Below are 12,743 nucleotides of genomic sequence, written 5' to 3'. Positions count from 1 at the left end.
AGCTCCATACAATTCGATTTCTATTAGTTCATTAATTAAAGAACTAAATTGTTCAATAACATTTTCTTCTTCTTGTTGTGTCTTTTAAGGATTTGAGGATTGGACAAATAATTTGCGGGGAACATGAATCAAATGACCTATACTATCTTGACAAGAAGGTGATAGCTGCGGTAGTCGTGAGCGCACATCTCCTTATATGTATTGGATGCATTATTGTGCTAGTCATCCACCACCAAACATTCTTTGACATTTGTTTCCTAAGTTTGAGTTTGTGAATACTTTTGAATGTGAAGCTTGTTAGTTTGGTAAACATCATAGAGCTTCTTTTCCTTCTCGTTTTCAGAGTCAAATGTCTAGTCATTTCCAACTAGTTCACTTAGATGTGTGGGTTTGCGTCATGTTTCTAATACATCTAATTTTAGACATTTTTGTTATATCTGTGGATGATTTTTCCCAGATGACTTGGTTATTCTTAATAAAAAAAAACCGTACTAGGATTTTTCATTACTTTGATATATTCTATTTTAAGGTATTGAATCAATAAAATACTTTTGTAAAAACTCTACGATCAAACAATGCCAAAGAGTATCTTACTGCTACTTCGGGTTTTCAACATTTTCTTGGTTCCCATGGCAATATTCCTTATATTTCTTGTTCATAAACACCATAGCAAAATGGTGTAACTAAACGTAAAAATCGTCATCTTCTTGATGTTGCTCATGTCTAATGTTTCACGTGCATATACTGAAATTTTTTTGGGGCCATGCTATTTTTACAGCTCGCTTCTTAATTAATCGGCTTCCAACTTCTGTTCTTCAAAGGAAAACACCTTTCTCCATTTAACATCAAAATCATCATCCCTTTCCATTACCTTTATGTGTCTTCAATTGTGTTTGTTTTGTTCATTCTCCAAGCCTTGATAAGTTCAACCCTTGTGCTGAAAAATGTGTTTTTGTTGGATACTCTCAAACTCATAAGAGTATGAGTTTATGTCAAAGGATTTGACATTTTTTTAGGACCAGCCACATTATAATACTTAAAAGGTTCTTAAAATGCCTCCTCATGATGACAATTGCCTTACCAACAGTTCCACCAATCTAATTTCCTCCAGTATCATCCACAGGATTTCACTTTGCTAACCGCACCTACCATAGACATGGAGGAGCTCCCACTACGACCATCACTTGATCTATTTGTTCCCTATCGGTTGCTACTCAAAAAGGTACACGTCCTTGCATTGGATAAGGCACATGTCCTTGTGTTGATCGTTTTGTGGATCATTACACACCTTACTCTAGTTTGTCTGATTGTCTTCACGCTTGTCACACTATTTTCAACTTTCTTCGTCTCGTCCTTGTCCTTAGTTCCTATGCCTAGTAGTGTCACTAAAGTTCTTGCTCATCCTGGCTAGCAACAAGTGATGGAGGATAAAATGAAGGCACTTATTGAGAACTGCACTTGGCAGCTCACTATTTTACTTATGGGAAAGCAATTTGTTGGTTGCCATTGGATTTTCATTATTAAGGTTCACCCCCAATGGCACCCTTGATCGATTGAAGGCGTGGTTGGTTGCCAGGGGAAATACTCAAACCTATATTGTTGATTATGATGACACCTTCTCACCTATAGCCAAAATTTCATCTATTCTTGTCTTTATTTCCCTAGATACGTGATTTAGATGGTTTATTCATCAATTAGACATCAAAATTGAGTTCTTGCATGGTGATTTGGCTAAAGAGGTATATATGAAGCTATAAAATTTATTGCTCAGAGAAAGAATCTAGTATGTCATTTAGAATTTTTATGGACTCAAGCAAATCTCCTTGTACTTGGTTTGGTAGGTTCAGTGACACTATTAAGTTTGGATTAGAGCAATGTCAAGTAGATTATTCAGTATTTAATTCTGTCTCCTCAGCTAGTTGTATTCTTCTAATGGTATATGTGGATGATATTATTATTACTGGTAGTGATTCAGATGGTATTCAATGACTTAAAACAATTGCTGCATACATAGTTCAGTATTAAGGATATGGGGCCGCAGTATTTCCTAGGTATCGAGGTTGCCTACCCTCATACAAGTATCAATTTAGCCTAGCGAAAGTATGTACTTGACATTCTTTATGAGGATGGGCTTATTGGAGCAATATGGAACTTAATGTGAAACTTGATACAAATCATGGAGAATTATTACATAATCCAGTGAAATATTGGAGATTAGTTGGTAAGTAGAATTATCTTATCGTCACAAGACTTAATTAATCTTTTTCTGTTAGTGTTGTAAGTCAATTCATGAGTGCTCCTCAAACTACTCATAGGGATGTTGTGTTTCGAATTATCAAATACTTAGAAGGAGTGCTATGTAAAGGACTAATTTTCAAGAATTATGGCTATCTAAATATCATAGGTTTCTCTTCTGCATATTAGGCTGGATGTCCTACTAGTAGGAGATCTAAGTCGGGTTATTGCGTATTTCCTAAACGTAATTTAGCTGCCTCAAAGAACAAGAAACAACATTTGGTTTATCGATCAAGTGCTGAAGCATAATATAGAGCAATGGCACATGTGACAAGTGAATTGCTTTGGTTGAGGATGTTATTGTCAGAAATTGGGATATCAACATCGGAACCATCGATATTATACTGTGATAATCAATTAGTTATTCATATTGCAAACAATCTTGTCTTCCTTAAGTATAACAAGCACATTGAGGTTATTGTCACTTTATACAAGAAGGTTCAGAGAGGGGACGGAGGGTCAACTTGCAAGGACGTGGAATCAACTTGCAAATAGTTTTACTAAGTCTTTACAGGGAAATAGAGTGAATTTTTTATGTAACAAGTTGAGATTGTTTGATATCTACATCTCAATTTGAGAGTGTTAGGAAATAATATAATGTGCATGTGTATGTATATTATATGTATTATTGTAATTCTTTTGATTAAAATATAATATATAAAAATACAACATTTTATCTCTTTCAACAAGTTCCAACAAATGCGAAGAGAGCTCTGGCGACCATGACCTAACTACTCCCTATAGCAATTACTTCCTCATTCAACGCCAATAACACAATTGATGGTTCATTCAATTGCCAGCTTCTTGAATTTGATGTTGCCTAACCTGGCAAGATCAGCTTCCCACAGGAGGAGGAATCTCAGAACGGTTTCTTTTCGAAGGAGACCAGCCCGTGGACTCCGCCTTCAATTTGGGCAGCTCCGTTCTTACCTGCAACAAAAGAAGAGCATGAGGAAATTGCGCAATCATACGCCTCATAAGCACCTGTGAGAGGCTACAAACAGACCAAACGATTACTCGTTCACTAAAGCTTCCACTAAAAAATGGGATGTTATGATCTAATTTCTCTCAGGGTTCGCTTATGTTGGGAACCGTCTTTTAGTGCAACAGCATTCCAACAATAATGTTGAAATTATTTTAATAATCATTACCGATTAAGAATTCGTCAGTTTTAATTTACCAATCACATTTCTCTTTGCCATGGAAACATTTATATGACAAGTGTTTGCTTACAAAATAAGCGATGAACAGGTACTGTTATGGTCAATGTAAAATAACCATATGATAGTGCCGTTTTCCTCAGTTTCATCAAAAGATTCCAAGCAATGTTATTCACGAACAGAAAAAATTATATATATCTCAGTTCCCCTTCAACAGACAATGTTGCAAAGAGAAAGGGAATGCTCTAGAATATTGGTTAAATGATCCTGTTGGGCACAACTTAAGCATAATATACAATATCATAAAGCATCATAAACTGTAATATTCCCTTAACTAATTGCTTGACAAGTGCCCTAACGGCACCATTCAACAGAGTCTAATAAATAAAGGGAAACTTTCCTATGATCTTTCCGGACAATAAAACCTAATGCACTAGTTAAAATTCAGACAACCTGTTAAGACTATTGAGAAAAGTAAAAACCAAAACAAAACTTTTCTGAAATCATAACACTATAGAATGGCCATACCTCTAGCCTCAGCGTTGTTTTTATCATGTCATGAGCATCTCTTAAAGACTGAGCTCCAAGATCTTGAAAACCTTGCTTAACAGCTTGCATGGTATAAGGGACAAACTTCAAGACCGACCCTTTATCTGCCACTGCGCCAACAACACCCTGTGCAATCTTGAGTTTTGACGTGTCACCCAAGTATCTTGCATCACTCCCTTTAGTCATCGCCTCAAGTGAACCCATGCCTCGGTACTTTTTCAATCGACGGCCATCCTGAATAAGCCAAAAGGCACTTCACTAATATAGGACAGAACATATTATCCCTAGGAACCCAATGAGTCCATGCAAAGACGATAAATGCAAACTTATCAGTATAATTTTGAAAATGTTTCTGCTAAAACAGCCCTTAAAAATAACTAAGCCCATAACCAACTTTTCATATGACATGGTTGCAATGACAGCCAAATCAACATTTAGACTAAATCAATTTTATGCATTTGTATCCATTACGTGATGCACTTGGTAGTTAATAGAAGCCAGATAAAAGTAAGATTTTATTCCACAACCATTGTGTCACATCATAGGACACCCCGACATTTTCCACAAAAGGATAGTCATATGAGTAGCACTTTTTTGTTCCTGGCTCAGGGAAGGCAAGAGTTAGCTGTAAGTCTGTGTAAACAGAACTTAAGAAGTATGAAGCACACCCCGCCATATTAATCCTTACAAAATCATCAAATGACAAATTGAATATTAGTTTGGAAACATTCTTGGATGATAACTAGTAGAATTCTCAGCTTGCCTTAAAAGTGCTTCTGGGAGATTTCAATCAAATTACTGCTAAAGAATGTAGAGTTCCCTTAGCCGAAAGTCTAGTTTAATAAAACTTTACAATCTCAGTTCTTGCATTTATGTCTTCAAATGTTAGAGGATATAAAAGTCAGAACAAGTGAAAGCTTCATTTTGAAACTCCAACAAACAAAATATCTATATATAGGAAAGGGATTAAAAAAATGTTATCTAGAGAGCACTTGGAAATCAATTGACCAAAAGTAATTCAGAACCAATTGCAAACAAGAGTTAAGGTTTCATTCTCAATCCTAAGATGTAGCATGGTGAAGAAAGCAGACATAAGACTCAAAAACACTTGGGCAAGACATTCAGAGTTCTTCATCCAACCACACCACATGTCAACAGAGATATAAAGGAGAGAGATCATATTTTACCAATGAGAAACATGTGGCACCTTATTGAGAGTAGAAAAATTATGCGTAAACAGTAGTAAGTACAAATTACCTGAACCACATATGCACCAGGAGCCTCAGTACTTCCAGCAAGGAAGCTTCCCATCATCACAGTGGATGCCCCGAGGGACAAAGCTTTGACAATGTGCCCAGAGTTTGAAATGCCACCATCCGCAATGACTGGCACACCATATTGAGAGGCAAGGGATGAAACCTTGTAGACAGCAGTAGCCTGGAAAGTTTAGAAGAATAAGGTAATCAAAGAAATCTCAATCAGAATGAGTGCTTAAGAGAAGTAATTTGAAGGAAGATTAATAAAATTACTTCAAGGATAAATACTCGCCCCATCATCTCAGCACATAGTAATTGGACAACAAAGAATTATTCTATAAGTTATCATTCTTAAAGTATGTTGTCCATTCACTGCAGAGATTCATAACTCACAAGAAAGAAAGACATTATGCAATCCGACCTATTATACTGATGTGTTATTAAAAAAAAAAGAAAAAAAGATATGTCAAGTGACTTTACCTGCCCACGTCCAACGGCGCAGACCTCCTGGGTCGTACAAATAGAACCCGACCCCATGCCAACCCTCAAACCATCAACCCCAGCCTTGATCAAATTATCTGCCTGGTACGTTGTGACCACGTTGCCACCAATGACATCCAACTCAGGGTATGTTTTCTTCACATACTTGATCATGTCAATCTGATAAAGGGAATTTCCCTGAGAACTGTCGAGCACCACCACATTGACACCAGCCTTGACGAGGTGCTCCAGCCTCTCCTTATCGGTCTCTCTTGTCCCAATCGCTGCTCCCACCATCCACTCTCCATTGGGACCCAGTGAAGCCCCTCCCACCAATTTGGGGAATCCTCTCAACCTCTCCACATCTCTCCCTGCGACATCTACTATCTCTCCTCCCTTCACTATTGGCGCAAATTCCTTCCCCCTTCTCCTCAAAGTAGCTTATCATCTTTGCCAGATCACAATCCCAAGGGGCAGAATCAGAGGACTTGATCATGTAATCAACCAGCTGTGTTTCCTTGTCTGTAAGGTTCATCCAATCAGACTTGGTCACATAGCCCACCAACTTTCCACGGCAATCACCAGAGTCTGTGACGAGGATGCAATGAGTGTCAGCAAAATCCTCAAGGGAGATGATAGAATCTGTGGGAGATAGAAAGACAGGATTGGAGAGGACTGGGAAGCAGGAGGATTTGGCTGCTTTGACCAAGGAGGCTTGGTCGGAGGGAGGGACATTGGCGTGAATGATGCCGATGCCGCCAAGAGCTGCCATGGCTCGGGCCATGGAGGATTCTGTGACAGTGTCCATCGGTGAGGAGACACATGGGATGTTGAGGGAGATGTTGCGGTGAGCTTGGTGGAGAGGTCAACCTGCTCCACTGGGAATCCTATATAGCCTGGGAGGAAGATGACATCATCATATGTGTAGGAGTAACCCTGATGGAACAGCTTCTGCGCCGGATACCCATCCTCAAACTCCATTATCCTGCAGTAGTCAAAACCCACTTTTGAGATTAACCAAATATGGTCATAGAACTCTAGAATAGACCCGCCATTTGGCAGGCTTCCTTCAAATCCAAAATCAAATTACAAACTGTCCGATAAATCTACAACGGATTGAGTGGTCAGAAAACAAGACTATCAAAAACAGAGAATTTATGATGATGCCATTGATAACATGGGAACACAGAGAAAACACGGATTCAGGGAATTGATGATGACCTCATTATGCATCAAAACTGCTTCTAATGGATGACGAAACAAACCATATGACAAACCGCATCAAAAGTGCGTTTCAGATTTACCAATTCTAGGTACTATTTTATAACTTCCTCTCAGAGGCATATCATCGAACGGTTCACGGGCACCACGAATGTCGGACCTAGCTAGGGAACCAAAGAAAATTTTCTTTACCCAGAACATCGCTAGAACGACAATATCATTACAAACCATTCGGGAAAGACTCAGATACCAAGTAATTTATCCCAAGTAGCGTTAGCACGCCCAGAGAAGGGCAGAGTATGGGGGAAGCGTTACCTGGTCAACAAGCTAAGGCGAAGGCGAAGTCGCGGTGGACGACTGAATCAGCGAGCGAGACTTCCGTAATCGTTGAGGGATTGAAGCCGCAAATGCCGAACAAGCTTCAAGCAAACGTCTTGAGATTTCCAGGCGCGAAAAAAAGCCGCCTTGGCGAGAAAAAGAGAGGCCAAAACAGGGGACTCTCGGATCTGCTCGGCGAGGGCGGGTTTGAGGGCGAAACCGGGGGCTTCTGAGGCCGCCGTCGAGGCACGGGACGGGCTTCCGGAACTTCGGGATTGGGTGTAACGAAGGGTCCGAACGAGAACGGCGAGCTCCGGGACGAAGGAGAACGAAGACGACCGCCAAAAAACAGGGCCTCCCGGTTTTCTGTGGGGGGTATCGCGGCGATGGGCCCGGCGGCTGGGAAACGGCGGCGAGCGGCGGTGGAGGGAGAGGGAGGGGGACTGGTGAGATGAGGGCGCCTCCGTCTTCGGGACCAAAGACTGAAAGAGAGTTCCTCCGCCGCCGCCGTGTCTGCCCTCTGTCGTTGCCGAACGTCCCGTCCCCCCTTTGGAATTAAAAAGAGGGAGGGAAAAGAAAGAAAGGGTTTTTTCTTTCCTCAATTGATAAAAAAAAAAAAATTTGAGAAAATTTCAAATCATAACATTAAATGTCTTCATTTTTTTTAAATATTACCATTTTGTTAAATAAGAACCTAAAATAACTATCTCTGTTTCAGATAAGGCATTGACTTTTCGATAAGTCAAGAGTATTTTAGTTATTTCTATTTTTTTTAATTTTTTTCTTTTTCTGTTTTACCTTTTTTGGTTTTTCTTTCCTTTTTACTAGTAGCCGGCTGAAGAGGATTGGGCGAGGGTCACCTCGTCCAATCACTACCATTGATGAGGTAGGCCCTCATAATATTTAGGTAAGGGATGTCATCACCAACACCTGCAGTTAACGAGAGCTTGCAGGCCTTAGCCAGCCCTTTGCAATGGCTAATGAGGGTGGAGGGGACAAAATAAGAATCTAATATTTTAGACTAGCGACCAGATAGGTTAGATTCTTATTTGAAATAATTATAGGCATTATAGACCCTTATTTGAAACAACCATAATTATCGTATGCTTTTATTTGAAATAAACATGATTATTTTAGGCCTTTTTTTTGACATAAGTCCACTTCAAGCTCCTATTTAACTATTGTTATTTGAAATTTTCCCTAAAAATCCATATCAACATCTTTGGTTGCTATTTTCCTTTCTTATTCTTTGATTTTTCCTTTTTCAACTTTTTTTCTTCAACATCTCGGAGGTCCAATGAAGACAATTAGTAAGAAAGTTGCTATTGAGACATCCATTACCTCGATACGTAGCATTTGTCAGTATAACATACTATTTATTAGGCTATAATTTGGCAAAATAATAAAAAGTTGCTAACTTTTTCATACTTTAATTTATATAATTTGTCGAAACTTTCTCAAACGATGCTTTGATGATTTGTCAAGCATTATAATTTCGCACAACGCACTAATCTCCATCTAGTTTCGTTTAAAAGCAACTTATTGGAAAACTTTATAGTTTTCAATGCATTAATTGAAACTTGATAGTTTTCCAATTCGTAAGGAAAGGTTTATAGCTTTTTTATGTACAATCGATGCCTTGGAAGCCATGTCAATTTCATTTCGCATATATAATGTCTAACTTTGGACAATCTAGTCCAACAAGAGCTAGAGTGATCGTCGAAGTAGGAGTGTTTGGATAAGGTATCGATTCAAGCAGGTCCCTAGGATGGAGAAATGGGTAAAAATAAATTAACACACCAAATAGGGGGAAAGCATTCGTGGATTATATATGTGAAATTGAGATAACTTACAATAGACATCCTTACAATAGACATCTTTTGATGTAAAAATATTGTTTAGCATTAGATCTCCATTATTAAGTATGCTCAAGAGAGAATGAAAGTACCAATGTAGATGACCTCGTGGGAAAGTGAGTTAATTCGAAAATGTCACAATACGATACTGCAATACGACCCCTTACAATAAGTGAGTGATTTGAGGATGAATCGGGTGAAAGCTAATGAGCTTGTCACAACCCAATCTGACGAGTGCATAGAGTGACCATTGGGCCAAGCAAGGTGCAACTCTTGGTAGACTTTTAAGATGATGAAGTGGACAATAATAAACGAAACAATATAACAATAATAGGGATAGAACGATCTTGAAATATATATGAGACCAAGATGCACCTTTTGAAGTAATGATGTCATTCAACATCTCCAATATTGATCATGCTAAATTGAGAGAACTATTAGTACGAGCGACCTTCTAGAAAAGTACTTATATGTTAAAAGACAAAATTATGAGATCAGGTTAAAGTAGACAATTTCTCAAATGCATGAACCCAAGGTCTCACGTAATATATAAGTGATTGAAGTTTATTGAGATACCATTAAAGGTACCGATCGGGGTAGAGGATCCTTCTCCCGCTCTATCCTCATCGCTCTAAAACATTTTAGTTATCAACGATAAAGTGGCGAGTGTATGGGACATCGAGCTTAGATGTCCCTTTATGAGTTGGTTATCAGTTGCTTGTCATGAATACTCAATCAGTATTTATAATAGGTGAAAATATTAAATTCATTTATAACCTATTTACTTAACGTAACGATTCCATATAATGATTCAGTCCATCAAATATGAGTTAAGAGATAAGTCTACAACTCATTTTGACAGGTTTACTATTCTAGTGAACTCTAAACTGAATTCGAAGCATTGGCAACATCCCATGGCCAAAAGATTCCCCAAATTCCTTCGGGAAATCTCTCTCTGAGTCACCGTTCGCTTCTCAGTTTGATTTGATGTATTTGATCCTGGGCAGTCATTGAGCAAGTGGGAAAGAAAAAGTCTATCCAACTGAAAGTACTAGAAATCAGCTCCTACGTGTCTGAACCCAGCATGAATCTTTTGTTAATGTCTCCGAAGAAACATCCTGGAGAGTGCTAATGCATGTTCAGAACAGGTAGGCACGAGTGAGGATTAGCCACCATGAACACTCGACAGCACTTTACCCACCATATACACGCAGAAGCATAAGTTAAAGCATACCATATCGACGCTCACCAAGATGATATCGCCATAAGAGTTGCATTATATCTCTAGCATTCAAGAGAACATATGCAGTTTATCCGAGTTTTACTTTATTTGCCTCAGACTTTCTTGATCGAATAAAAATGTAGACAGGCAGAAGTAAAGCGCACGCAACCTATCCATGTGTTTCTTCCTAACAAAGAAAAGAGCATCAGTTACCAAAAGACTGTCTAAAAAATCATTCGAACTGCACTTCATTTATGCGAGCCTCACACGACACTATAAGTCAATCAAACTGCAAAGATCACTTCATGTGACTAAACACTGAACTAGCTTTGATAGGCTGCCATAACTTCACAATGGATAAGCTCATCAGTTTCCAACTCTCTCAATTTCTAATGATGATAAAAAAGAAAACAGAGCTGATTTTTCTGAAGTTGTGTGTAGATTTTGTTCAGTATTTAGAACATACTCAAACAATTGAATATGACCAACCACTAGATATTACAATATGCTCATCAGCTTCCAACTCTCTGACTTTCTAATAATCAAAGTAAATGGAGCTGATCTTCCCAAGAAATGGGTTTATCCAGTAGCCATAAACTACTTTTTCTGGAGCCCACAGAGATGAAGAACATTGGTTGATCCATTATTCTCGACATCTACGAGAAAGCATGGAGGAAAGCATAATTTCCTGATATCACCCAAAATCAAGCACAAACTACACCAACTAAAGCTGAAGCTCTATCATATCCTTCTCATAGAGAGTAGCAAGTCAAAAAATTACAATAACTTAAGGTGATAAGCAACTGATTCTTGAACAGAGCGAATCTTTCACCAACTATAAAATAAGACTAACAAACCCTACAATAATTGTTTCACCATGCCAAGGTGACACTCCCGATGTAGCATATGTACATTTCCTGTATAAATCATTGTATGTACAAAAACAACATGGCCTAACATATCTGTATAAGCCGGCCATTCAACCATCTTACATTGTAAGCCAAAGGAACACTATTTACATTGCACCACAGACAATCTCATGCAAACAGTTCGAAATCTTCGCTGACCTGTGAATCCCACGTGACCCTTCCTCCACTGCTCCGGCCTTTACTTCTTTCGTACTCCAAATCATCTGTGGGCAACTCATATCGACAAATTGGACATGAGTTTCGAATGGCCAACCATGGCAAGATACAGTCTCCATGATAGCTAATGAGAACAAGGCAACTTCCTCACCCCATCCCCAACCGATACCTCGTCCTTACAAACCGCACAAACTCCACCGCTCAACTGCACATCCGATTCACTCAGAATAATCAGAGGCAAATCCTCGACCGCTGCTTTCGCGGCCGGTGGACTTCCCTAATTGCGACTTCGTTTTCGACGAACTGGTCCAACAAAATGTCGAACTCAGCGGCGTAAAGAAATCATCAGGAGGAGCAACATGAGGACCATAGTCCCAAGTTGGGATATTTTGCACATTGTTCACGGCGAGGAGAAACTCCCACTCAGATGACGCGCGACGGAATCATTATCATCTTCTTCACCTCCTTCTAACTCCTCCGTAAAATTCTCCGACGAGACCCGTCACCTCTTCTTCGTCCCGATCGTGCGCCTGCTCGCTCACCTCCTCCCACTCGAGCTCCGCCGCCAGATTCCTCTGCGATTCCAAGTCGAACGAGCACACGTTCTCGGACTCCAGATACTCCGAATCCGAATCCGAATCGATGCTCACCACTCGCAATCCCCGCGCGCCGCGGATCCGCCTCGTCAGCCGCGGCGCGTCGGGCGGATTCGGAGACCGATTCCCGCCGATCGAATCCTCGGCCCCGATTCCGCACCACCACCAGCGGCGGCTCGGGTCCGCCGACGGCGTCTTCAGCGCCGCAGGCCGAGCCGGAACCGTCGGATCCCGAATCGGAATCGGAATCGGAATCGCAGGCCGGCGAGCGCGGCCGCGGTGGGGGCGACGCCGAGCCTCCGGCGACGTAGAAGGGCGAGGGGAAAGTGGGGTTGATGTACCACTCGAAGAGGAAGCCGGGTTCTAGGGTTTCGGGATCTTCAGGCGGGCGCGCCATCGGGCGGGGGCAAATCGGCTGATCGGAATCCGCTCCCGGAATTCCCTCTGGACGGAGGATGGCCACGAGAAGATCACGAGGCGGCGGCCACTGACGGACTCCTCACCTCGTTTCGTCAGTGATCCAGCCATTGATGTTCTTCTGGTTCAGGAGGCGTTCTCGTGTGGAGGGAGGAGGATAGGCAGGAGGGGACAGGAGACGCTTTCGGATCCGGGCCGGGTCGGGGAAAGGTCACGGGCGTGGAGGTTGGGCCGGATCCGACCCGCATTAACCGGATCTTCTAATATCGCCTAGATCTTTTCTAGTAA

The 12,743-nt window shown here is 40.6% G+C and overlaps 1 protein-coding gene across 1 annotated transcript; it reads right to left on the bottom strand.

The window, feature by feature from the left end:
- Window positions 1-2,919: 2,919 nt before the first annotated feature.
- LOC104419467 (inosine-5'-monophosphate dehydrogenase) lies at window positions 2,920-7,819 on the bottom strand. Its single transcript, XM_039302128.1, is given in 7 exon segments — window positions 2,920-3,225; window positions 3,968-4,238; window positions 5,262-5,441; window positions 5,741-6,154; window positions 6,156-6,589; window positions 6,592-6,725; window positions 7,277-7,819. Coding segments are annotated over 6 exon segments (1,500 nt in total). The 5' UTR covers window positions 6,722-6,725; window positions 7,277-7,819; the 3' UTR covers window positions 2,920-3,154.
- Window positions 7,820-12,743: the final 4,924 nt, after the last annotated feature.

The sequence above is a fragment of the Eucalyptus grandis genome, chromosome 9, assembly GCF_016545825.1.
Source record: "Eucalyptus grandis isolate ANBG69807.140 chromosome 9, ASM1654582v1, whole genome shotgun sequence".
Classification (NCBI taxonomy): Eukaryota; Viridiplantae; Streptophyta; class Magnoliopsida; order Myrtales; family Myrtaceae; genus Eucalyptus; species Eucalyptus grandis.
Note: the sequence above shows the minus strand (reverse complement) of the source record. Positions and strands in the feature narration are given on the sequence as shown.